Here is a 25,262-nt window from a genome sequence, read left to right on the forward strand (position 1 = left end):
CTAACAGCTGAGCCCATTCTGTAAATTTAAACACATGCAAAGAGCACTTTGTTGATCTAATTCTGTCAAGTGCTCACACTTACAGTGAGGCTGTTTAGGTGTCTGGAAAGATAAATCAAACACACACAGAACAGTATATATATCTGAAACCCATATAGGCTAGTATTTGCCTGCCTTGCAACATACTGGTTGACAGAAGTCACTTGGCTACAGTATTCTGAGCAAAGTTGTGGCTTGTGGAACTATGTGAACATGAAGAAGAAGAGAACAACACTGACATTATAAAATGTCCTCATGCCTGATTAAGGTCAAGTGCTTGCAAGTCCACCACCACAGTACACAGACGATGAATGATCACAACTACCAATGGAAACCTGACGCAGGATGTGGAGAAAACCACACTAAAAACCAAGCCGGACATAATGCCGTAAATAGTTCAGATCGAGACTAAAATAAAAGGTAAACCATGGTCCAGGTTTCAGATTAGGTTTATAGGCTGCACCACAGTTAATTATGCATGTGACCAGGATATGTGGCCTTGACCAACTGCCACTTTGCTTGTTTGAAAGCCATGATGTCTCTCTCTCTCTCATGGGCAGGCCAAATTCTTTGGGCGGGCAAAGCAGAGAAAGGGGAGGTAACCTTGCTCCTTATGACCTCATAAGGAGAAGATTCCAGATCGGCCCATCTGAGCTTTCATTTTTTCAAAGGCAGAGCAGGATACCCAGGGCTTGGTTTACACCTATCGCCATTTCTAGCCACTGGGGGACCATAGGCAGGCTGGGGGAACTCATATTAATGTTAAAAAACCTCATAAAGTGAAATTGTCATGCCATGGGACCTTTTAATGTGTTAAACACAGACAAAACTGTTTCTTATTCAAAACTGGTCCGGTTTGATAAAAAGCAACATCGTCACATCTACTATGGCATTTAGAGGGTCTTCTGCTAGTCTGCTAGCTACCTGTTTGTATCCGTTTTTTTCCAGAAGAGGCAGGAGTACCACTGCAGTACTACTGTATTTTCAGAGCAGGTTTTGTTAGAACCAAGCTGGGCTCAGTAGTAAATCTCATCCATGATAAGACTAAAACCATTGAATAAAAACAAAAAGTAAAACATTTTAGATCCATGACAGTCTTACTTTGGTTCCCAGCTATAGTCCAGTTGAGGTCCTGCTCAACATCAGGCAGTCCAGGCAGAACCTAAACCCAGCTAAATCCAGACCAGGATAAAGTCAACAGAAGATCAGAAGAGTCTTTGACCCAAACTCCTCACAGGTCTGCTCTAGGCCACACAGCAGTACCTCTTCCACCATGACTTAGACAGACTCTTCATCTTGTCCGGTGTCTGCCTTTGCTTTTTTCGTCGTTTCTGTTTCCCTCTCGTGTGCTTATGGGAGCTGTAGTTCTGCAGGCTGGCCAGTATGGCCGTGTCAAACACCTCTTTCAAATTTTTTTGGGTCAGGGAAGAGCACTCCATGTAAGCCACAGCTCCGATCTCCACTGCACAGTCCCGGGCATCTGCTGCGTCCACAGGTCGCTCCCTGTACTTAGCCAGGTCAATGAGAACCTAAAGAGAAGAGGAAACACTCTGTTAATATACTTTTGTATCTGCTAATTTATTAGTCGAGGAGACAGGACGGATACACATGCAGTGTTTTCTTCCATAAATGATAATTTGATCAGTTTTGAGCATTTGCTAAGCACCCTACATAGGTTTTGTATCTTCAGATTTGCTGATAATTCTTGTTGAAATTCCTGCTATACCAAACAAAATCAATCCTCAGAGTCAAAATTGGCATTGACATTTTTGGCAAAATATTATATTAATAACAATATATATAATAAAACAAATAATGTGTTAAAAGTGCTATATTAATGTGATTGAACTGCCACATTGTCATGGCATAAAGGGACACTTGAATACAACAGTTATCGTTAATGTTATCAGTAATTTTCCTGTTTTGACAGGTGTTAAAATGTCTGCTGTAAAAAAGGCCTCTTAAAGTAACGCGATACAGTCATTTAGATCATAAAGACGTTTAGCCTCTATTAATGCCAGTGGTTTTGTTTCACGTTTGTCAGAATTAAGGCGTTATTTTGTCTGGCGTATGGCGAGTACTTGTACTCCACGTCAATAAATGTACTCCACCTTGACATCTTCTCGGAGGTCACACTGCGTCCCAACGAGGACGAGCGGAGCGAAGGGCGCGTGTCTCCGGATCTCTGGAACCCACTTCTCAGGAACATTCTGGAAGGAGGCGGGACTGACGACGCTGAAGCACAGCAGGAACACATCTGCACTGGTGTAACACAGAGGCCGCAGCTTGTCAAACTCATCCTGGAGAGGCCGGGAGAGATCAAGAAGAAAGAGAGAAAAGTGTTGAGGATGAAGAGATTTCACAAAAAATAAATGCGATAATTTACCAACCAGCACAGCGATGCTTTTTAGAGTATTTCGACATAAATACAGAGGTATTGCTAATGCAGCACATCCTGCCAAGCATGTTTATCCAAACACAACTACTGGTGCTACTGAGGGATCTGTTTTTAATGACGAGTGTGTGAATGAGATGATAAACTACGAGGATATGTCTAGTTTCTTCTCTCCGACTTTCTCTCTCTGAGTCTACCCTTGCTCTGCCTGTGATCCTCGCATTCATTCTGCCATCACATCTGAAAACACACTGATACAAACAGTTGCTCCTCCACAGAACATGTGTGGGTCAAGTTCTGTTTATCTTTTTTAAAAGCTTACTTTTGTGTTTCAATGTGAACATAAGCTCAAAGTATAACCAGTTGAAGCTCATTTTAAGAAGAAAGTTTTTTCTCTTGTATTTATTTCAGATAACAGATGCTTCTGCAAACAGAGATGTAAAATGCATCACTTCCTGTGTGCCTGAGGTTTTTTTCCCTAGGAAAGACCTACCAGACAGTCTCCTGGACAGAGACCGGGCCCACCAAAACTAACATGGAATCTAACTGAGCTATTCATTGTAAAAAATGTTTAGTTTAGGACTAGTCTTAATGTCTATGTGCCGATTATCTTAATGCACACCATGTTGGTCAAAGTAGATTGTCACGCTTCTGTTAAATCAAATAGATGTGGATAGAGCAGCAAAACTTAAATATACTGTACGTGCACTCTAGCAACATTTTTGAGTTGCCGTGACAAAAAACTAGATGTTGTTGTTGTTGTTAAGTATTTTAGTTTCCAATTAAAAAAGCTTTGTGGGGTAGCCTAATGGTTGGGGGGGTTACCATGCAACCACAGCGGTTTGATTCCAACCGGGGAACTTTGTTGCATGTCATACCACCTCTTTCTCTTCTCATGTTTCCTGTCAAGCTGTACAATGTAAATTATCAAATAAAGGCAAAAAATGCCACACACAAACATAATTTGTGTTATAGCACACTACTTTAGACCTTAAAAAGAAAGAAAGAAAGAGTATTGTTGTCTCTTCATCACTTCCTCTGGTCAGAGGCATTGTTTCAAACACAAATAAAACAACAACAGGAAATGCTGCTGCTCTCTCTCCCTGTTTGTGTGTGTGTGTGTGTGTGTGTGTGTGTGTGTGTGTGTGTGTGTGTGTGTGTGTGTGTGTGTGTGTGTTGACATCACTGACCTGTCCTGCTGTGTCACAGAGTTGTAGTTTGACTGGCTGCCCGTCCACTGATACCACCGCTACACACACACACACACACACACACACACACACACACACACACACACACACACACACAGACACACAATGTGACATAGTGTAGATATTCAATGGAAAAACACATATGGCCAATTGTGTCTTACACAATCACATAATCCAATGACACCAGCTGGTAACTATTTAACTAAAGTGAATACAGTAAAGGAAAGATTAGTCAATGAACTGAATGGTCAATCCACAGAATATGAATATATTATATTTGATAACTTTTGTTGAAATCATTAAAAAAAAGTCAAAACTATTTCTGTGGTCACAACTTTAAAGTGGTTACATGAATTAAACTATTAACTCACATGATGTGACATGTAAACTAAATTTGACATTTTACAGAGTGCTTTGCGTATTGATAGCTGGTCCATTATAATGTCTTAATAAACATTTTACTATGAAGCAGGGTTAGCTAGCGCTTTCCAGTCAGATGGTCAAACGTGTTCATGCAGCTGTCCTGAATTAATTACATGGCGCTAACTCATCCTTTACCTGAGAAGTTGTCGAACGCGGTCGGGACGTACTCGGTGGGATACCCGTTGGTGGTGTAGCTGACCACCAGGCTGGTTTTCCCCACAGCTCCGTCTCCCACCAGCACACACTTCACCCGCCTCTCCGCTGCTCCGGCTCCCGCTGACCCCGTCCCTGCTCCGGACCGCCGCGTCCTGCCGGAGCCCCTGACCCTCCTCGGTGGGACAGGGGGGGCAGGGGACGCCGGTGCCGGCTTGTAGCCCCCGTCGCCCCGCGAAGGCATCTGGCACGGAGAGGAGGGTGACATGTAGCCTGAGGAGACCCGGGTAGCAGGTTCAGTCCCGGTTCGGGCCAGTTTTCACATCGTCCATTCTTCGGTTATTATCTGCGGGTTGTCAACTGACTTTTTGCTGTCGCTGCTGTCCGCTGGCTTTTAGTTTCCATGGTTAAATTACAAAACGTCTGAGCTTCTGTTCACCACACACAGCCCCCAAAGTGACACTGTGTCCATTGTAAGCGTCATAGTGGATTTAAATGTGAATTAAAGTCCGATTAAAAGAGCGAGCATAAAATTGACGTTAGCCGTTTGTTACAGTCTGTGTCCGTCCAGTCGTCCAATGGACAGACCCGTCCCAAACTCCCCTTCAAATGACATCATCAACACATCAGTGTGTGTGTGTGTGTGTGTGTGTGTGTGTGTGTGTGTGTGTGTGTGTGTGTGTGTGTGCGTGCGTGTGTGTGTGTGAGTGAGAGAGTGAGAAAAAGGGAGAGAGAGAGAGAGAGATAAAAAATATAATATTTTTTTCAGATTTTCCATCATACCCTAAATCAGCAGAATTCCCAGCAAACACATAGGCTTTAGGGAACAACGTTCCCTAAAGGTAAAATATTTTGGAACCTTCAGCTAACCTTCCTGGAACGTTCTTTTTGTTGAACTTTTAAAGAACCTTTAGGGAACGTTCCCTAAAGGTTCTCTTAAGTTTAGTTTTGTAGAACCTTGAAATAACCTCCAGGGAACGTTCCCTAAAGGTTCTCTTAAGGTTAGTTTTTTTTTACCTTCAACTAACCTTTAGGAAGGTTCGCTGTAACAAGTATAAACGTAAAGTTAAGTTTTCCTCTCTTTTCCCCCTGCCTTTCTTCTGTTTAAGTCTACTTGCCCAGCTTTATCAAATACAGTCTGTTCTTTCTATCTAGAGTGATAGTAATAATTAACGAAGTAAAAAGTAGCCTATAATATGTCCTTTTGCATGAAGTGCAATAGAAAGTATCATACAATTGAAATATTCAATCAAAACACAGATAACTCAACATTTTAATGAAGTACAGTACTTGTATTTACTTATTTTCCACCACTTCTGTCTATCTGAGCTCTTCTAAACTCAAAGTGCTAAATACCCAAAGATTTAATTAGCCTTAGAAACGTTTTAACCATAGGTTTTAACATGCTACTGACCGCCATCTTGTGGACGGATGAAAAAAAGAAATGACACAATAATAAAACCACATTAAAAGCTTATTTAAAAAAACAAAACAATAACCTTTGTCTCAGAGTGCAAGGTAAGCTAATAATACCATGTTCCCCCACATACCATACAAATCTATATGAATCTTTATAGCTAGTGTATAATAATATTTCTACAACGAGAGCCTCGAGGATTGTGGAACGAAACACGGTCAGTGTTTTCTCACGAACGTTTTTCTGAACTGCACCAGCGTTTCATGTGTTGTGTTTTCTTAATACACTCATGGTTGTGTTGTGGGAGGTTGGAAGAAGTCTTCGTTTCTTCTGGACATTTGTTAACATAACTGTTTACTTGACAGACAGATAGCCTTTCTAAAATGTCCGGTGATAGCAAGCTGTCCTCGGCGGAGGTAGTTCTGGGTTTCCTGGAGGAGGCGGAGCCGTGGCAGCTTCTGTCCCCGCAGTTCCCCAGTAAAGTCGGGGGGAAACCGGCGTGGCTCAGCCAGACAGGCCTGCCCTCACCGGCCGGGCTGGAGTGTGAGATATGCCGCCTGCCCATGGCCTTCCTTCTGCAGGTTAGTGTCTCGGAGAAGGGAGGGAGACAGCGGGTTCAACTGGACTCTGGACAGCGATAACGTCACGCAGAGAGAAACTCTGGAGCTGCTTTCATAGAGGAAAAATAAAGGACAATTGCTGAAAAAAAATAAAATATATTTTAGGGATATTTTCCTGTTCAGAGCTGAAATGTCTACATTGATGAAATTGATATGCATCATGGACTGACAAGTAAACTGTCCCTAAGTGCTCAACTTAGGGACAGTTTGCTTGTCAGTCCAAAAGGTATCAGCTGCTTACTTTGATTTATTTAATCTTATTTTAAGTTTTAAACAGTACCCTACAATCAAGACGGGGAACAACATAATAAAATATTTGAATTTAACAATATACCCAGATAGAAAAACACAGGCCCACACACAATTCAAGTAAGAGTAAATTTGCCACGAAAAACTTGTATTAACATTTGTCAGGGACTTTTGTACAAATTTAGAAATTGATATAAAAGCAGAGACATAATATGATATAAGGCACATTTCCTCTGAAAATAATACTTAAGCCCAAACTGGCAATTCTACTCACTTTTGTGTCCACCTAGTAGTTAACTTCTTTATACCCATCTCAGCCCTATTCCTTATAAAACCAGATCAAGTATTAAGTTACCTCTTCCATCTTCCTTGCAGGTTTACGCACCCATTTCTGGTCAGGACAGAAGTTTCCACAGAACGCTCTTCCTGTTCTGCTGCAAAACTCATGAGTGCTACACGTGCAACGACAGCCGCTGTTTGAAAGGTACCTGCAACATTATTGTTCCTGTAATGTTTGTCATGTTCCATGTTTGTTGATAACAGGACTGACTAACTCTTTAGTTTTTGATCTGCTTTGATTTATTCGCTCCCTTCCCCGCGTCTTCTCCTCGTCACACTTTGAAACACTTGTATCTGTTGTCAAGGGCTTTTTTCAAAGAGGAAATATAGTTTATATAGTCAAGTTTTCTGACACATTGTGTTCTATCCTTCATACCTTTCAGTTCTCAGAAGCCAGCTACCGAGGAGGAATGAGTTCTACCCCTACAACCCTCCACCAGGTTGGTGTATTTTGTCAGGATGTCAGTAAAAGTATAATTCTTTGTCAGCAATGGGAATTAAAGCCATTTTAAAGGATCGAGAAAATAGTACTTTGGGTAAATGTGATTGGGTAAAATCTCTCGCCAAAATTGTTTAAATATGGTACCTATTTATACATTATAACTTTTCTTATATTTTTTTTTATTGTGCTCTCATTCGTAGTGTGTGGCTGTTATGTTTGTATTGTTTGTATTTATTGTTTATGCTGCCCTCTTTTCCAAGTCACTTTTGGAAAAGAGATTTTAATCTCAATGAGACTTTTACCTGGTTAAATAAAGGATATATAATGCTACATACATTAAGTAGAGTTGAGAGGTGTCATTTATCAATACTTATATGTTTAGAGAGCCAATACATAAGCATTACAGTTTTTTTCGATTGCTAAAGGAGACTGGGCACAACTGGAGTTACATGTGCAAAACTCTAATTACAGTCTGCACAGCAGCAGTTCATGTGGACCAAACTCTGGTTCATTTTCAAAATTCTACACACTTATCCCATGACTTTAACCACAACGTGCACAACACTGTAGATTTACAGCACTTTGTTCAAATGCTAACACACTGCTGTCAAAACTGTTAACCACACATTCAAAACAGAATAGCCTAGATTTCAACCTGGTGCCTATCAAACACTGCTGATTGCAATTTTAGTTGAAAGCCTAAGTAGGTGTCTTATTTTAGACTAGTTAGTGAACATATACGGTATTTATACAGAGAAAGCTCAGAAAGCCTTTTTGTTTTGTATACAAACACCAAATAAGAATGAAACAATTATACACTGTACCTTTTGAGAGAAACCGGTAAAAGAGCAAAGATACCAATATGTCCGAGGTTATGTACACAGCTATAAAAAAAGAAATGAAAAACACTATATCTTTACTATATACTATTGCGTTCTTACTGTTTTTCAGAAAGTAATGGAGGTGAAAGCAATGGAAACACCACATTCATTTGTATTTAGAGATGATGCAGACATCTAATGTGATGAAGAAAACTCGCCACATGATGCTGGAGAGAGACCGGATTAGTCACACTATTCTTTGTTACTGTTATGTACCTTTAGTTTTTTCCAGTAATTCCATAAATTACTAGAGAGAAAATACTATATTGAAACAAACTGCTGATTTTCATTCCTTCTTGTTTACCTTACGTAAAATTGGTATATTATAAAATCTATATCTTTGCTTTAAAGAAACTATTGAGTAGTGTGAAGTCACTCAAACTGTACAGATGAGAAGTTTGTAATTTGTGTATTGGTGTTTGATGCTAGTGTTTTTACCGTGTGTGTGTGTGTGTGTGTGTGTGTGTGTGTGTGTGTGTGTGTGTGTGTGTGTGTGTGTGTGTGTGTGTGTGTGTGTGTGTGTGTGTGTGTGTGTGTGTGTGTGTGTGTGTGTGTGTGTGTGTGTGTGTGTGTGTGTGTGTGTGTGTGTGTGTGTGTGTGTGTGTGTGTGAGGAGTTGTGTTGCTGTGTATGAGTTTTGCAGGAGATGTGAACTGTTGCTCAGGTGACTGTTGGTAGTGCAGACTGTAGTTAGTTTCGCACACGTGGCTTCAGTTGTGCCCACTGCCGTTTAGCAATAAAAAAGAAAAAAAAACTAATACAACACGGTAGGGAAGAATTTTCAGGGGGATTTTTTTAAAGTTATATATTTCTATTTGTCAGAGGATGAACCCCCCAGCGATCCTGAACCGGACCAGAGTGTGTTGTCCGTCTCTGGAGTTAAACTATGCTGGGTGTGCGGTTGCCCCGGCAACAAAGCCTGCTCCCGCTGTCACACCGTAACGTACTGTGGCAAACACCACCAGACCCTCCACTGGAAACACTCACACAAGAGGGAGTGTTGCAACCAAGGTGTGTGTATTGGATTAGAAATGACACGTATATTTCCCCTCAATACACTCCGATGTCGTGTACGTATTGCACTTTGAGTTTAGAGTTGCAGAGTTTTTTGTCAACTCCTGCCACGAGGAAGACTTAATGTCTCCGCTGTGTCTTTGTCTGTCTGTATAGAAGCGTCCATTGTTACAACCTCGACCTTCCTCTTCCCGGAGTCTGAGCTGGTCACTGAACCTGAGGAAGAAGTAGATAAGAAGGAGGGAGACACAAAGGAGGCTGAAGAAGAAGAAGAAGAGGAGGAAGCGAGTGTTGATTGTCCCTCCTTAGCAGAAAGTAAGCTTTTAATTATGTCTGATAACTATAACAATACTGGTCACATTATTGAAGTAATTCACGGACATTATTTTTCCTTTCACTCCTGACTTTCTGTTGCTTCTTCTTTCAGCCCTGGCAGAGACAGACCTGGAGGAGATGGCTATGCATGAGACTGAAGACAACAAAGTGTTCCAGCGGTTTAAAAAGAGGATCGCACCAGAACCACACCAGGTAGGAAAAAAAAAAAAACTAATATGGAAAAGACTTTGAATGAACACAATCAAGTCGAGTCACTCCTCACACTGACAATGTGAAGTTAAAAATGATCTACGGTTGTGTCCATCTCACAGTATTTTGTTATGTTATGTTCAGGTGGTGCGTTACAGTCGAGGGGGCTGCCCCGTGTGGGTCTCTTCTCAGCACATCCCTTCAGATCAGGATATCCCAGCATGCACCTGTGGTGCCAAGAGGACGTTTGAGTTTCAGGTAGTCCTTTTTTCTCCTTCCACCTTCTCACTCACCACAGTCTTGCATGCCAACATGCTTTTATTGTGGGCCAAGTATATCAAGTTTTGTGTGTGCATGTTTGTGATGGGGAAACAAGCCAAGTTAAGGTGTATTTTGTTATTCGGAGTGACTAAGTGGACCATCACTGGTTTTTGAGTTGTGGGAATGTTCAAAAATGTCCAACATTTGGTGCAGGAACTGTCAATAGCAGTGGTTGATTTAGTCAAAGTTTACATGTAAGTGCAGTTACTATCCCTCTGGGGACCGCTTTATGTCTTGTATCTGAAACTGTGTCCAGAGGTTTCTTTCCACAGTTCATTGTGGGCAAGAAGAAAATAGCATGAGCACTAAGATTATGAATAATGCTTTGGTGCTTATGATTTCAGTAAAATGAACTGAATGATTGAATTGCAGAGAATTTAACCAATCAAATGATATACAGCATGTCCACATTGACAAAAGTTTTGAACTTTTGTGTTTAAATACTTATTATGTAACGTGTCAAAACTCACGTAAGTTATGTAATGGATGTTAAAAAGTTCCTTAGCTTGTTTGAAAAATTGAGAGCGCTGGATTAAGTATGTGGCAGTTTGTGTCGGTGACTCTCCACACAAGTCACAGTCCAGTTGTTGCAGTGTGTATATCATATACATATTATAATCCTGTGTGTGTGTGTTTGTGTGTCTTTAGGTGATGCCACAGCTGTTAAACTGTCTGTGTGTGGACTCGACAGGCGCCAGTATCGACTGGGGGACGCTGGCTGTCTACACGTGCTCTGCCAGCTGTAACCATGACGACCAGTATTGCCCCGAGTTCATTTGGAAACAGGACTTCAGTTCAGATCAACACACACAGATTAAATCTACATAATACATGTCACGCTGATGCACATGAAAGCTCAGACTCAGCAGTGAGGAAAGTGGTTTTCGCTGACCTGAGTAATCACACCTGCATTGTCACTCCTTATTTAGTGGACTGGGCATGATCTAATTAAAAACCAGCGGAAAATGATCACACTTATCTTTCCTACACTATCAAGAACGATGAAGGCTGGATATTCATGGCCTGGATTAATTAAATTCAGATGGTCAAATGCGAATTCTGGTTCTGGTTTCTTGCCACTTCCAAACATTTTCTATGACACTTTTAGATACTGTTATACTGAGTATGCAATGCATCAGTGGTATTTCTGGCCTATTTGGTTAGTGGGTTATTCCCATTATCAGTGCTACAAAATACAGTAGATACTGTATATTAAAGCTTATAGCCAGCAAAACAAATAAAATATGACCTTGTGCCTTATCATCACACAATAAGGTTTTTAACAAAGTTATCTGAACAAGCATTCATCAGATTTTCTGCAATTTTTAGTGCGTCCAAGATGGGTAATGTACAGTTAAAATATGACCTGTCAATTATGTCCCCCACTTACATTATTGCCACGTCATCTTAACTGGCAGGTATAAATTAAATCAGGGGTTATATACGTCTCAGAAAGATCATATTTGTGCTACATGAAACTAATTTAGCAAAGAAAGTTTAAAGAGAGACTATGTAACTTTTGAATAGCAAAACAAGTCATGGCAATTACAAGATAATGATAAATGCTAAAACACAATGTATGAGTAGCGCAAGTAAAGAAGACCTATTAATTCAGCAAACTGGCCGAATAATGTTACACAGCAATATCTCTCGAAAGTTTGCTAACATTAGCTGCTATAAGATACCGGTCATTGCAGACCAGTGAGGCTGTAGCAGCACTCAGTCTATTGGATTGAACAAGGATGCATTTTATTGCTTAGGAATTTAAGTTGTGAGAGGAATAATGTTTTTTTTTTTTTTTTTGTCAGTTACACAGCCTCACTTTAAATAATGGCTAGGGTTTTAATATTTTGTTGCATACATTTTTCGCCCGCTGAATGTTATGTTGAAAGATGGTGTGGCCGGTTTAGCTCAGTTGGTAGCGCAGGCGCACATATATAGAGGTTTACTCCTTGACGCAGCAGCTGCGGGTTTGACTCCGACCTGCAGCCCTTTGCTGCATGTCCCCCCCCCCCTTTCATGTCTTCATCAGTCCTGTGAAAATAAAGGCCTAAAAAAATAGATGAAAAAGGCTTTTAAAGGAGTTATTTTTCAATAAAAGGAATCTTTTTCACGTGAGATAAGAATATATTAAAGGTCATTTGTATGATTGAATCCATGCTCATTCAAAGACAGTATAATAGAGTTACAGTTAAATGTTTTTTGTTTTTTTTTAATAATGATTTTTCTGTTTCCCTGGCACAAAAGGAGTAGACAACCAAAATAAAAATCCGTATTGGCAATTGGCCAAATTGGTATTTTAAACATCAATATCAGCCCAGAATATTACAATCAATTAAATCTGATCGAGCCTGGAAATGGTTTCAATAACTAAAGACACTGGGTTAAAGCCTACACAGATGGGGCTCTGAGTTACTTTAATAAGCTGAAAATTATATTACACTCAGCTTTGATGTACAGCAAGTGGTAAATAAGTAACCAAATTATTATATCACCGTCTCTGGCATTTCTTAAATCTATACAATGTGCAGCTTGACGGTCAGTGTAACGCTTATCAGTTAAATTTTCTAAGCACAAACGGACATTTGAAAAAAAAAAAAAATGGGTTCAAATATCCAATTTCTCATTTTTTTCCACCTTAACAAATAAAAAATTGGATCTTTAAATTGTTTTTCCAATTTTCTGTTTTTAGTCAGAGGATCAGACATTTTGAAAATTACAAAATTGCGTCTGGGCTCCAATTATTCAATACTGCAATGGTATTCGCTCATTTCGTTGTTCCGCTTAGCTACACCCCCCCACACTCGAAATCATCAGTTGCAAGCACCTCTGACCCCAAAGTCTATCAGTTTTTATTTATTTTTTGGTCCATATGAAGTTAATGACCTGCATATTCCACAAAGTAGAGGAAGAGAATACCATGGCAGTATTGAATAATTGGAGCCCAGACGCAATTTTGTAATTTTCTAAATTTCTGATCCTCTGAATAAAAACAGAAAATTGGAAAAACAGGTTAAAAGATCCAATTTTTTAATTTGTCATGGTGGAAAAAAAAATGAAAAATTGGATATTTGAACCCATTTTTCTGTTTTTCCAAATTTCCATTTGTGCTTAGAAAATTGAACTGATAAGCGTTACACTGACCCTTGACTTTGTTGTCTCCCCACAAGTTCAATAAAACTCAGCCACCAAAATATCAGCATATTTACTCAGTGGTACGACAAAAAAAAAACTTATACATATCTACTATACATTGTGACCAAGATGACCGTATTTGTGCCTTTCCCGCTAACTCTCTGCTCGTCCAGTAGACTTAGGACAGCAAACTAATCACACTGTGTTCACTGGATGAAACAACAGAAAAACATTACTGTAGAAAAAGAAGCAGCTTATAACAAGATAGCCAGTATGTACACATTTATTAATGCACAGTGCAGCACATTAACAATTTCAGAAGCAGAATTGCATCGAGATGGGACAGGGCTTCCTGGTCTCCTGCTTGTCCGCTGCTAAACTCAGAATCACAGAGCAAAGGATTAAATGTACTAGATGTAGTTTAGTATTGATTCTTTAACTCTTTTGCCATTCTGCTGCCCATACAGACGTCAGGTGGCAGACACGCATGGTGAAACGGACGGTCACCAGGAACCAGTTCACCAAGAAGTGCCAGCAATTTCAACAACCAGCAGATTCACATTTTCCTATAATAATTATTTAAAAGAAAACATAATATATTTTTGAATGTCCAAAAAAAAATATGGCAACACAATGCAGTTAATATGCCATATTTTAGTGCTCGTGAATGCAAGCGAGAAGTAAAAGTAGAGGCCGATTCTGGTTGATTCATAAGTACAAATGTTTTAGGAACCCAGACCAAGTGACACACATCTCAAAGAACTAACCAACAACTTTAGCAGCAGGACTTATTTAACTTATTTAAAATTTAAGAGCATCCACTTTCAGCTACTGCTTAACAGACTGGACTTCATGTCAAAATGTTTGAATTTAGAGGGAATCAACTTACAGCACTTATGAAATTAGGACCAAGATCCAATTGTTTTGAATGTAAAAGACACTGATTTGGTTTGAGATTAACAGCCACTCCACTAAAATCTTAACAAATACTGTTAATAGGAATGTGGGTCTGACAGACCCCAACATGTCTTGATACAATTTGGGGACTGAGTGAACGATTTATAAAAATGTCGAGTACAAAACTATTTAAAATGGCATGAAATAAAAACAAAAAACAGTCCTTATCAGACTGCTTCTCTTCTAACAAGCGCTTTTTACATTTCTTTACAGTCTTATGTACAATCAGGGATGGGATCAAGACAACAGAAAAAGCCGACTTGTGATCAAAGCACGGCAAGAAAATTAAATAAAAAAACTGGAGGGACAAAACCCAGAAAAACAATGATGACTCGCATCCCTGTACAACAGCAGTCCACTTTTAGAGGTCAACATATAGTTGACACTTCTTGTGAATAAAAAAAAAAAAAGAAGAAAAATCTGTAAAAAAAAAAAAAAAAAGTCGGGGTTTGGGAGATAAGGTAAAAGAAGGAGCTGCAGGTTCTACGTTGTCTTGCGGAAGCCTTTCAGGATGGGATAAATATTTTCAAACGCTTCGTAGATCTCTGCTCTCACCTTGGCACCTTAAAAACCAAAACACAGATATTATTCATTACAATGAGTTACACCGGCAATGCCTAGAACACTGACAGAGACCAACATTATACCCATTGACATCATGTTATGGAATATCTTTTCCATTTCTAACTAGTTCTATTGTAGGTTAGTTTTTTACAACTATTTATCTATTGTAATTCTCAAAATTATAAAACAAATGTTAACCCTAAAATATTGCTCAGTATCCGCTAGGGGTGTGACGAGACACCCAGCTCACGAGACGAGACACGAGATTGGGTTCACGAGATCGAGACGAGATTTTAACACCATTTTACAAAGAACTGCAATGAAAAAATAAGATCGAAAAGTCCCAAAATAAAAACGAGCGCTGAAAGGTTTTGCGGGCGCGGGCGAGCGAGAGCGAGAGAGAGAGTGCTTTGGAGAACGGGCGGGAGACGTTCTATGCTAATTTCAAGGCTGCTGGTCCTCACCTGTATACCGATATCGCGAGACACCTTTTACCTTTAAGAAGGTAAACGCTTCATCTCGCAAGATCTCGTCACGCATAGTATCCGCTAGAGGTGTTGAAATTAATCAAATAATCGATGCATTGAATCGTGGACATGGACGATGCTGCATCGATAATCAGCATGCTCATAATCGATTATTTCAGTTTACAATTTAATGTAGGCCTAACAACATTTCGGTTTACATATTCTGGTATGTTTTGCATATTCAGGAAGTGCCATGTGCTCAGTTCTGTATAGTTTTATGTCTCCAATTTATTTAGTATTAGAGCACTGCAGAATGTTTTTTGAAGCTTGAAAAGCTATGAATTAAATATCTTACATGGCTTTAATAGAAAAATGTATTTGGCGCATCGTGATATTGAATCGCTGACATGGTAATCGTAATCGTATCGGATATTAGTGAAGATTCACACCTCTAGTATCCGCATCAAAAAAAAAACTGAACCAGTACAGCTCTATTTGTGTCGTCTGAAGAGTGGGAATTACTGACAGTGTCTCCCAAGGACTAAAGAATAAATGCAGATTAAAAGAGGGCTACATCTGTCACATCAACTGTGCACAAAAAACTCAAATGATCAGTTTTTAATATCCTGTGACCCGAGAAAGAGCAGCACAAGGCTGGTTACGACAACAAATAAGAAGCTCGATCAAACTAACAAACATTAACTTTCTCCTCCAACTAGGGCTGCCACCTCTTAGTCGATTAGGCGACTAATCGGTCGTTTTGGTCTTAGTCGACTAAGATTTCTTTAGTAGATTAGTCATTTTTTATGCTTATTCATGCTTAATTATTTATTTCAGGAAACTACAGATGGTTAATTAACTACATTTATATTGTGCTTTTCTAGTCTTAACCACCTCTCAAAGCGCACAGCTCTGTCAATTAAATCAATTAATCGATTAGTCAACAAAATCCTATAAGTGTTAGTCGACAAAGAATATCTTTAGTCGAGGACAGCCCTACCTCTAACATAGTTGTGATTAGAGCAAGGGGTAACTTCAGATCAGAACTAATAATGAGTGAAGTGAAGCCATTAGCAAGGAGGAGCAGGTCTTACCTGTGAGTACAACTTTCCCAGAAACAAAGATGAGCAGGACGATTCTGGGTTTGATCATTCTGTAAATCAGTCCTGGAAACAACTCCGGTTCATAGCTGAAACAGACAAATTATTTTTATTTAAATCATTACAAGTATTAGCTTGATTTTTAAAATGCATCAATTTCAAGTTGCACCCAATTCCACATAAATGCTTTCAGATGATACTCTGTTTCTATAGGAGCAAGTCAACAAGAATAATCCCCATCTAGACTCATCTGTGGCACCACTTTGTGGCCACAAGCAGGAAATTGTGATAACGCAGCGGTCATATGCTGGTGCTTTCAAAAAAGCAGAAATGTGGAACCATGGCTTTTACCTACACAAGACATAAAACAAACAAGTACCTGCTAAACTGCTGATGTGTGAGGACTAATCCTTCCAGCCGAATGGGGAACTTTACATCACAGCTTCCCACCATGTTCTGAATCTTGAAGTCCAGGAACTTTGCAGGAAAACCGAGCTTCTGCACCACACGGGCGTATTTTCTGGCAGCTAACCTCGATTGCTCCTCACTAGAGAGGCGAGTCGATGCGAGGCGGATTATGGGGGAAAAAAAATGTTTGACAAGTATTAAGGAGAGGAAAGGAGACAAGATACAAGGCAAGAAGGTAGAGAACATTTTATTGAAAAACGGGGCAAGGCAGCATCCCTACTACAGAGATTGCTACTGTGAAAATATGGCTTTTTATTATGAACTTCAGCACATGAAAGATCAGCAAATAACTCGTATTCTGACCTCTTGGCTCCAGTGCAGACCATCTTCCCAGAGCTGAAGATGAGAGCAGTGGTCCTGGGTTCTCGTATTCTCATAATGACCGCAGCAAAACGCTACAAGAAATAAGGAGCGGGATTATTATTTCAGCTAGCAGTGCTTCCACAGAAATATAGTTGTGTGTGTGTGTGTGTGTGTGTGTGTGTGTGTGTGTGTGTGTGTGTGGGGGATTAGCATACATATATAACTTATAGTTTGGCAACATTTCGACCATTCAGTTTTGAGGAAATTTTGGCATCACGGTACTAAAATAAAAAAAGATCATGGAATCATTAGTCATTTCTTGTAACCTTGTGGATTTCCCACAAATGTAGCTATTGTGACGCACGCTATGGCTAATGCTAACTTTGCACTCGCCACCTACCAAGACAGGACAGTGAGCCAGCATGCACAATGATAGTGATGTTCCGATACCGATACCAGTATCGGCTCCGATACTGCCTAAAACGCTGGTATCGGGAAGTACTGGAGTTTATGCACCGATCCGATACCACGTAATAAAGCCCTAAAGAAAATCTACATTAAAGTAGTTTATTTATGTTCTTTTTCCGTTATAACCGACTGTCAAACTGGAGAATAAAAGAAAGTTCTGGGGCATTCATTGTTTGTATTTGTTCATGTTTCACAAAGAGTTTAACCTGAGCCAGACCGACAACAGAGATAGAAATCATATCACATCCATACAGGGATAGTAGTATACAGTTGTTAAAACATAATAAAATATATGACACACTGGTATCGGATCGGTACTCGGTATCGGCCGATACGCAAGTTCAGGTATCGGAATCGGTATCGGGAAGCAAAAAAGTGGTATCGGGCCATCTCTATGCACAATGGACCTTTTGACACACATGTTGTTGCAGGAAGAGCACAGGTGTTATTAATAACATTATATATGACTGCATTCCATTTAGGTGAGCTAGCTCCAGAGTCCTGGTATTATGCATGCTGGCTCACTGTGAATGCTTACTAGGAGACTTAATGGAACAGAGCCTTCGTTAACAAAATTAGTATCCCCTGTTCCTTTCCTGCTATGACAAGTCCAAATGTCTGCCATGAAAAAGGTCTGTAAACACTGGTATCTGGTTATACATTTTGTGGGACACATTATGACCCAAAATTACAACGGTGGCTGAGAGAATCACACATATAAACAAAACGACATGCAAGTAGACCGGGATGTAGATAATCCCTATGCGGTTAGCCTGTCTGGCGATTGTATGCGATTGGTTGCCCTGATATTTGTTGTTATGTCCCTGCCACTCTACAACATAGATGGTGAATGCAAAGTTAGCATGACCCAAAGAGCCACAATAGAAACATTTATGGGAAATACGGCAGGTTGAAATGAGCAGTAATTTTCTTTTAAGCACCATTGCCTAAAAAGTCCCATTGTTGAGAAACAGAGCTGATCACTCATGTGTGGCAGTCTCACCTTTGGGTTGTACTCTGCATTCCTGGCTCTCAGGGCGATGGTCTTCAAGTCCAGTTTACAGCCCAGATTTACAGTAGAAACTATGTTTCTAATGAAGTGAAAATAAGAAAAGCATAGCGAAAAGAAATAAGTAAGATACACAGAAAGAAGAAAGAATTGTTCAAGCTTAACTTGACAGTTACCAGTGACTAACATAACATAAAGGGAAAGTGTGTGTGTGTGTGTGTGTGTGTGTGTGTGTGTGTGTGTGTGTGTGTGTGTGTGTGTGTGTGTGTGTGTGTGTGTGTGTGTGCGCGCGTAGCTAGACAATTTCAAAGTGTGATTGATACAAGTGGCATAAACTGATACTTTGGCGACTTTTCCATTTGACAGGATACATACTGTAGCTGCGGTACTATTCCAGAGCTCTCCGAGGCTGGTGTGGCCGGTGTGATAGGGGTCATGGGTGTCAGCGGGGTGTTGTTGTAGAGCGGGGTGTTCCCGGGTAGCGCTGTGGTGGTCGAGCCTGCAACTGTCTGCGAGTGGTAAAGCTGAGGGGTCTGCCCCGACGTTCCAGGAAGGCCTGGAGAATAAAGAACGTATTATTTCCTCGATCATATGAACCAATGTTATAATTAAACCACGGTTCAGATGTGGATGATCATTTTATTTCCTCAGAATAATAAATATAAATGGGGAGGACTCCAATTCTAAGGCTATTATGATCTCACCTCATAACGCTGGGAAAGGATGGATTATGACTATAGTATGCGTCGTACCTGCATTTGTCTGCTGTGCCTGTTGCTGCTGCTGCTGCTGCTGCTGCTGCTGCTGCTGCCTCTGCTGTTCCTCCAGTATAGACAAACTGTTGGTGTTCTGGACGGGCTGGGGCGTCAGACCTGAGCCATACGGCATCATAGGACTGAAGATTGGCATGCCTGGGGTCATGGCACCCTGCACAAGGACACAAAACAAAACAATAACAGAGTTGGGGAATTGAGCAGAAAAGCCACATTAGGAGCAAAAGATACTGACAAATGATAATGCAAAAATTCACCATTGTCACAATGTTTTTCACTGTGCATCACTTTACATAAATAATCTATCTAATCTAAATAACACTGGTATATGGGTTGAGGTGTAGGTTCAAAACGTTGGCTGTATTATATTATTATTATTATCTGTGAAAGTAGCAAGTAACTGAATTAAGAGCGGATTTAAAACATATTTCAAATCATTGTAGCCACATGTTAAATTTGTTTGGCTAGCTATTTTCAAGTATTTTAACATGGATGTGCTGGGCAGCTACAGCAAGCTAGGAGCTTGCGCTGGTGAGAAGGCACATTTATTTTAAAATGTCTTAACCATAAAATACTTGAAACTAGTGTTGTTACCTGAGGGGAGGCCAGCCCCTGGAAGGGTGGTATACTGTTGTTCTGGTCCATCTCTTTAGCTCCTCGCGTTAATTCACTGCCACCCAACCGCAGGAAGTAACTTCACACAGCAGGTGCCTCAAAGTTGTGCGTGTAGAGATTATATTACAGTAGAAAAATATCAACAAGCACAGCGGACTGGACTCTGCAGAAACACCCTCTTCTTGTTTCTTCTCTTTGGCAGTCCCTTATGTCGTGACTGAAATGATGGACAGAACCAAGGTTTACTCAGACACGCTGTATTACTGGTAGTTATTTAGCACAGTGGATTGTCAAAGTTAAGCGAAGAACTTCCAAATGACTTAAAGCTGAACGTGTGCAGCTGCAGCGATGGCGCGAACACATTCACTGCTTAAGCTTTAACATCATTTAACGTGAGCTAGCTCGTTCATTCATTTTGGCCCCAGTGCATTATGTGCACTTTAAGTAGTTTAGCGTGAAAAAAAGGGTGACAAATGTGTCTATAACGTTATCCAAGTAGTCTTCTAGCGGGATGTTTTGACAACCTCCAAAATGAAACACCAACACACTGGCTAGCTGAAGTTAGCCGCAGAGCTAATATTAGCAACACTAGCTAACATTAAGTCAAACGCGTTGTCGCTGCAGTTAAAGAAGTGACTTTGTGTGCTAAAAGTAGTTGCAAATAACTTAGACATTTGCCAGTGCACCACAGTGCAATGCCCGTCAACTTACACTCACACTCTCGAAGTTCAAACCACCACACAAACCAAATTATTTCAGCCTCAGGTTTGTTTCATCCTCAAGTCTTGTGTCTCGGCGCTCATGAGTCCTCGTCGGCTTCTTCCGGAAGTAGAACTTTTTTTTTTCAACACCTTTATTAAAAAAACACAACATTTAATTAAATACCATTTCAGACAAATACTCGTTATAAGTTATAACGATAACGATACAGAGAAACAAGAATATGACTTTAATAAATACATAAAAACAGTGTTAAAAAAATTCAATAATACAAAGTTATAATAAGTGACAAAAAACATACATTATTCTTCTACAAAGAGAACATATAAAACATAAAAAAAATATACCAAATAAAACCAATACGTTTACAATGAATTAAATGTTATATTTATCATGTGTTAAAATATAAAATCATATTATTACACCCAATGTTGATATTATGATTAGTTCTACACATTGACTGTAAATATTAATATTAACAGTCTATGGTTTTACGCAAGATATAATGTGTCATTCAAGTCCAAAAGTAATTGAATGTATACAATTGTAAAATACATGTGTAACAGATTGTGGTTTGATGCAAAAATTACATTTGTTTTCAATACCTAAGAATTTTGAGAAATATAGATTTGTAGGACACATATTGTGTAAACATTTGATGTCCTCTCATGTTAACCCAAAAACCTTTTCCCTGATTTAGACTTGATATTGAATATTCTTGCACTTGAACTAGAAGAATAAACAATTTGTCATGTGTTTTTTTATCGCTGTATACATACCAGAATATTTTTGGGTTAATGTTTAACATTTTATAAAAATGGAAACTGGGAAAATAATTCAAGTTCAGGATAAAGACATTTTTATGTGTTTTAAAGATAATGAGATGAAAAAAACAGTACAGTTAATTTTATTCTTAGGGAAATTCCACATGCACAATAAGTAAATCTATAACTGCATCAATGTAACAAAACTAGAGACCTTAAAAATAAGAATGCAATTAAGACTAGTTTGATAAATTCCTCATACATTGAGTTGAATTTGTATCACGTTTATACATTTTTTAATCGTATGTTTATAAAACAATTTGAATAGTTCATAACTAAACAATGAACCGTCGGCATCAAATAGATTACTTACAAAACGCAATTTTGCTTAAAGACAGATTTTTATTTTTTTTAACAATGTCTACAATATATTTCATGTGACTGTTTTGTGTGTGTAAAAGTTGTGCAGCTGTTCCGGAAGTCGAACCTTTATGTTCCGCCGTGTCACAGTTCACCCAAAGACAGACAGAGCAAAGATGGCGTCCCTGAGTGACAAATCAGTTTGGGACGAAGTGGAAGATGGAATCGGCGAAGAAGTGTTAAAAATGTCCACAGACGAGATAGTTCAGCGAACTCGTCTCCTCGACAGCGAGATAAAGATTATGAAGAGCGAAGTGCTGAGGGTGACCCACGAGCTGCAGGCTATGAAGGATAAAATCAAAGAAAACACGGAGAAGATAAAGGTGAACAAAACCCTGCCGTACCTTGTGTCCAACGTGATCGAGCTGCTGGACGTGGACCCCAACGACCAGGAGGAGGACGGGGCTAACGTGGACCTGGACTCTCAGAGGAAAGGAAAGTGCGCCGTCATTAAGACGTCCACTCGGCAGACCTACTTCCTGCCCGTGATCGGGCTGGTGGACGCCGAGAAGCTGAAGCCCGGAGACCTGGTGGGTGTCAACAAGGACTCGTACCTGATCTTGGAGACCTTACCCACCGAGTATGACTCCAGAGTCAAGGCCATGGAGGTGGACGAGCGCCCCACGGAGCAGTACAGCGACATCGGAGGGCTGGACAAGCAGATCCAGGAGCTGGTGGAGGCCATCGTCCTGCCCATGAACCACAAGGAGAAGTTTGAAAACCTTGGCATCCAGCCACCCAAGGGCGTCCTGATGTACGGGCCACCCGGCACTGGGAAGACCCTCCTGGCCAGGGCCTGCGCCGCTCAGACCAAGGCCACCTTCCTGAAGCTGGCCGGTCCACAGCTGGTCCAGATGTTCATCGGAGATGGAGCCAAGCTGGTGAGAGACGCCTTCGCACTGGCCAAAGAGAAAGCCCCGTCCATCATCTTCATCGACGAGCTGGACGCCATCGGGACCAAGAGGTTTGACAGCGAGAAGGCTGGAGACAGAGAGGTGCAGAGGACCATGCTGGAGCTGCTCAACCAGCTGGACGGATTTCAGCCCAACATGCAGGTCAAGGTAAATATGCTGCCACCAAAAAAAACTGTATAATAACCGTATATGTCTATATACACCATGCATACAGTATATTGACATCCTCGAGTATTATTATGGGAGAAATCGGACTCATCGGGGTCATTTCTCTGTGGTGTTACTTTTTAAATACCTCGATATCAAAACCGCAACGATATAGTAGAGTTGACTATTGGTGCTTTCACAAAATATTTACACCATGAGATTTTTGATAAATAATCATCAGTAATGTGGATATATAATGACTAAGTATGTAAAGGCAAATCATAGAACAGTTACAACAGTCTGGTAAGTTCAGAAAATTACTTAACTTTACTGTAATGCAGCCTTTAAAACCAGGAAAAAACAACATTTATGGCATATTACGATATCCAAAATCTAAGACGATATCTAGTCTCATATCACAATATCGATATAATATCGATATATTGCCCAGCTGTATATATGGGCACACAGGACAGCTCAAACTTAAATGCTTTTACAAACTACTCATTAAAAAGTGTAATGGATTCTAATCTCAAACAACCAAGTTTAAAATGATTGTTGTACTTATAACAAAATGAAGCACCAACTTTCCTGTCTTTTTAATCCTCACCATACAGTATGATGACTACAGTATAACTACATACATTTATTTTTTCTAGGTGATTGCTGCCACCAACAGAGTGGACATCTTGGATCCTGCGCTGCTCCGTTCAGGTCGTCTGGACAGAAAGATTGAGTTCCCCATGCCAAACGAAGAGGCCAGAGCTCGCATCATGCAGATTCACTCCCGCAAGATGAACGTCAGTCCTGACGTCAACTACGAGGAGCTGGCTCGCTGCACCGACGACTTCAACGGAGCCCAGTGCAAAGCTGTGTGTGTGGAGGCCGGCATGATCGCGCTGCGCCGCGGGGCCACGGAGCTGAACCATGAAGATTACATGGAGGGAATCCTGGAGGTTCAAGCCAAGAAGAAGGCCAACCTTCAGTACTACGCCTGAGGACACTGCCTGCGTGTCCGCGTCTGTGTGTGAGAGAGTCTTTGATTATTAAAACAGTTGTTGAGTAAACACTTGTTACAGTTGCTGATTTACTTGGGTTAATAAAAAGAAATAAAATGTCATAATTAAGTGTTGTGTTTTCTTCCTGCTGAGCATAAATAGGAATGTCTTGTGTTTTCACTCTTCCAGGAGGCGCAGAATAATCTCACAGATGGTATATTATTAAACCGAGAAGCACAGTCTTCATTGGGCTGGAGCCCAGTGTTCGTTCAGTCCAATGTAGGTTCCCACTTGCAAGCGTGTAGTTTGTGTTATTTAGAAAAAACATGAAGCATATTAAAACATTTCCAGAAAATTAGACACTTCACACTAATTAGACACATAACATAATTGGTTGGATAAATGTTTTATTTGTCACTCCTGAGCAGAGGCAGTGTGAGGTTACTCAGCACGGTGGCCCGATGGTTAGCACTGTGGCCTCGCAGCAAGAAGGTACCGGGTTTGAACCCTGGTCGTCCCGGGCCTTTCTGTGTTGAGTTTGCATGTTCTCCCCGTGTCTGCGTGGGTTTTCTCCGGGTACTCCAGTTTTCCCCACCACAAAAAATATGTTCCCCCTCCCTCTCTACCACGTGTCAAACTCGAGGCCCGCGGGCCAAATCCTGCCCGTATATCAATTTGGGGTGACAATAAATTTTGGCCTAAGTTTTGGCCCTCCTAACACAGGAAAGTGTTTTTTAAACTGACATTCAAAGCAGATTTGCCAACTCTGAGACTCAGAAATTCCCCCAGAATCAGCAGAGAGTTTTCATATTCAGGTTGTGAAACAGGTTGTAGTAAAAAAAAAAAAGAAGTATCATTGTTTTTGCTTGATTTGTTAAATTCTATGGCTAAGGAACTCCTTTGATGACTTTTACAGGGCTTCAGGTCAACAGAAAATGCGACCAAAAGCGTACACAAATGTCAGAAAAAGCAACAAATTTACAAAAAGGTGACAAATGTCTGAGAAAACCACAAAAAAGTGACATGCAGTAACAAAAGCACGTCAACAAACTCTCCATGTCTGGCCCTTGGTGCGATTCTTCTTTTCCAGTGTGGCCCTTAGTGAAAATGAGTTTGACACCCCTGCTCTCTACCAAGCTGATGTGTGGTGAGCGTCTGGTATCATAAAGCTGCCGTGCATCACCCAGGGGGTGCTACACATTGGTGGTGTCAAAGAGTAGTCCTCCCCCATGAAGCGCTTTTGAGTGTCAATGATAAAGCACTATACAGTGGGGGAAATAAGTATTTGACCCCTTGCTGATTTTGCAGGTTTGCCCACTTACAAAGAATGCAAAAATCTACAATTTTAATCATATGTACATTCTAACAGTGAAAGACAGAATCCCAAAGAAAATTCCAGAAAATCACATCAT

The 25,262-nt window shown here is 40.4% G+C and overlaps 4 protein-coding genes across 5 annotated transcripts; 2 read left to right on the forward strand and 2 right to left on the reverse strand.

Annotated features, from left to right (window-relative positions):
• Window positions 1-775: 775 nt before the first annotated feature.
• rhoua (ras homolog family member Ua) lies at window positions 776-4,827 on the reverse strand. The gene is made up of 4 exons (XM_028573975.1): window positions 4,204-4,827; window positions 3,625-3,683; window positions 2,151-2,339; window positions 776-1,568 (listed from the first exon to the last, which is right to left on the reverse strand). The coding sequence occupies exons 1-4, from the start codon at window positions 4,487-4,489 to the stop codon at window positions 1,284-1,286; spliced, it is 819 nt and encodes a 272-aa protein (XP_028429776.1). The 5' UTR covers window positions 4,490-4,827; the 3' UTR covers window positions 776-1,283.
• A 1,009-nt stretch (window positions 4,828-5,836) lies between these two features.
• Window positions 5,837-11,085, forward strand: pdcd2 (programmed cell death 2). Its single transcript, XM_028573964.1, has 8 exons — window positions 5,837-6,219; window positions 6,883-6,991; window positions 7,230-7,286; window positions 8,991-9,179; window positions 9,339-9,497; window positions 9,610-9,710; window positions 9,852-9,965; window positions 10,677-11,085. Exons 1-8 carry the CDS (start codon window positions 6,022-6,024, stop codon window positions 10,854-10,856), a joined length of 1,107 nt encoding a protein of 368 aa, XP_028429765.1. The 5' UTR covers window positions 5,837-6,021; the 3' UTR covers window positions 10,857-11,085.
• A 2,345-nt stretch (window positions 11,086-13,430) lies between these two features.
• Window positions 13,431-20,723, reverse strand: tbp (TATA box binding protein). 2 transcript variants are annotated; one of them, XM_028574609.1, is made up of 9 exons: window positions 20,605-20,723; window positions 19,867-20,104; window positions 19,252-19,426; window positions 18,875-19,055; window positions 18,494-18,581; window positions 17,023-17,114; window positions 16,631-16,798; window positions 16,246-16,340; window positions 13,431-14,683 (listed from the first exon to the last, which is right to left on the reverse strand). In XM_028574609.1, the coding sequence occupies exons 2-9, from the start codon at window positions 19,915-19,917 to the stop codon at window positions 14,604-14,606; spliced, it is 930 nt and encodes a 309-aa protein (XP_028430410.1). In that variant the 5' UTR covers window positions 19,918-20,104; window positions 20,605-20,723; the 3' UTR covers window positions 13,431-14,603. The 2 variants fall into 2 exon arrangements, with proteins under 2 accessions (XP_028430410.1, XP_028430400.1); XM_028574599.1 differs by having other exon boundaries at window positions 20,599-20,723.
• psmc3 (proteasome 26S subunit, ATPase 3) lies at window positions 18,077-23,975 on the forward strand. The gene is made up of 3 exons (XM_028574589.1): window positions 18,077-18,122; window positions 21,833-22,852; window positions 23,512-23,975. The coding sequence occupies exons 1-3, from the start codon at window positions 18,105-18,107 to the stop codon at window positions 23,848-23,850; spliced, it is 1,377 nt and encodes a 458-aa protein (XP_028430390.1). The 5' UTR covers window positions 18,077-18,104; the 3' UTR covers window positions 23,851-23,975.
• Window positions 23,976-25,262: the final 1,287 nt, after the last annotated feature.

Source organism: Perca flavescens, chromosome 1 (genome assembly GCF_004354835.1).
Source record: "Perca flavescens isolate YP-PL-M2 chromosome 1, PFLA_1.0, whole genome shotgun sequence".
Taxonomy (NCBI): domain Eukaryota; kingdom Metazoa; phylum Chordata; class Actinopteri; order Perciformes; family Percidae; genus Perca; species Perca flavescens.

Bases quoted from the DNA above. Each gene is read 5' to 3' on its own strand.
- pdcd2 (XM_028573964.1), top strand. From the start codon at position 6,022: ATGTCCGGTGATAGCAAGCTGTCCTCGGCGGAGGTAGTTCTGGGTTTC. The intron at 9,498-9,609 runs GTAAGCTTTTAA...TTCTTCTTTCAG, and splicing joins TTGTCCCTCCTTAGCAGAAA to CCCTGGCAGAGACAGACCTG. The intron at 9,966-10,676 runs GTAGTCCTTTTT...GTGTGTCTTTAG, and splicing joins AGAGGACGTTTGAGTTTCAG to GTGATGCCACAGCTGTTAAA.
- rhoua (XM_028573975.1), bottom strand. From the start codon at position 4,489: ATGTCACCCTCCTCTCCGTGCCAGATGCCTTCGCGGGGCGACGGGGGC. The intron at 3,684-4,203 runs GTAAAGGATGAG...GTGTGTGTGTAG, and splicing joins CGCGTTCGACAACTTCTCAG to CGGTGGTATCAGTGGACGGG. The intron at 1,569-2,150 runs GTGGAGTACATT...TCTTCTCTTTAG, and splicing joins ACCTCCGAGAAGATGTCAAG to GTTCTCATTGACCTGGCTAA.
- psmc3 (XM_028574589.1), top strand. The intron at 22,853-23,511 runs GTAAATATGCTG...TATTTTTTCTAG, and splicing joins AGCCCAACATGCAGGTCAAG to GTGATTGCTGCCACCAACAG.
- tbp (XM_028574609.1), bottom strand. From the start codon at position 19,917: ATGGACCAGAACAACAGTATACCACCCTTCCAGGGGCTGGCCTCCCCT. The intron at 19,427-19,866 runs GTAACAACACTA...GTCCTTGTGCAG, and splicing joins AGGGGCTGGCCTCCCCTCAG to GGTGCCATGACCCCAGGCAT. The intron at 16,799-17,022 runs GTCAGAATACGA...TCGCCTCTCTAG, and splicing joins GTCTGCACTGGAGCCAAGAG to TGAGGAGCAATCGAGGTTAG.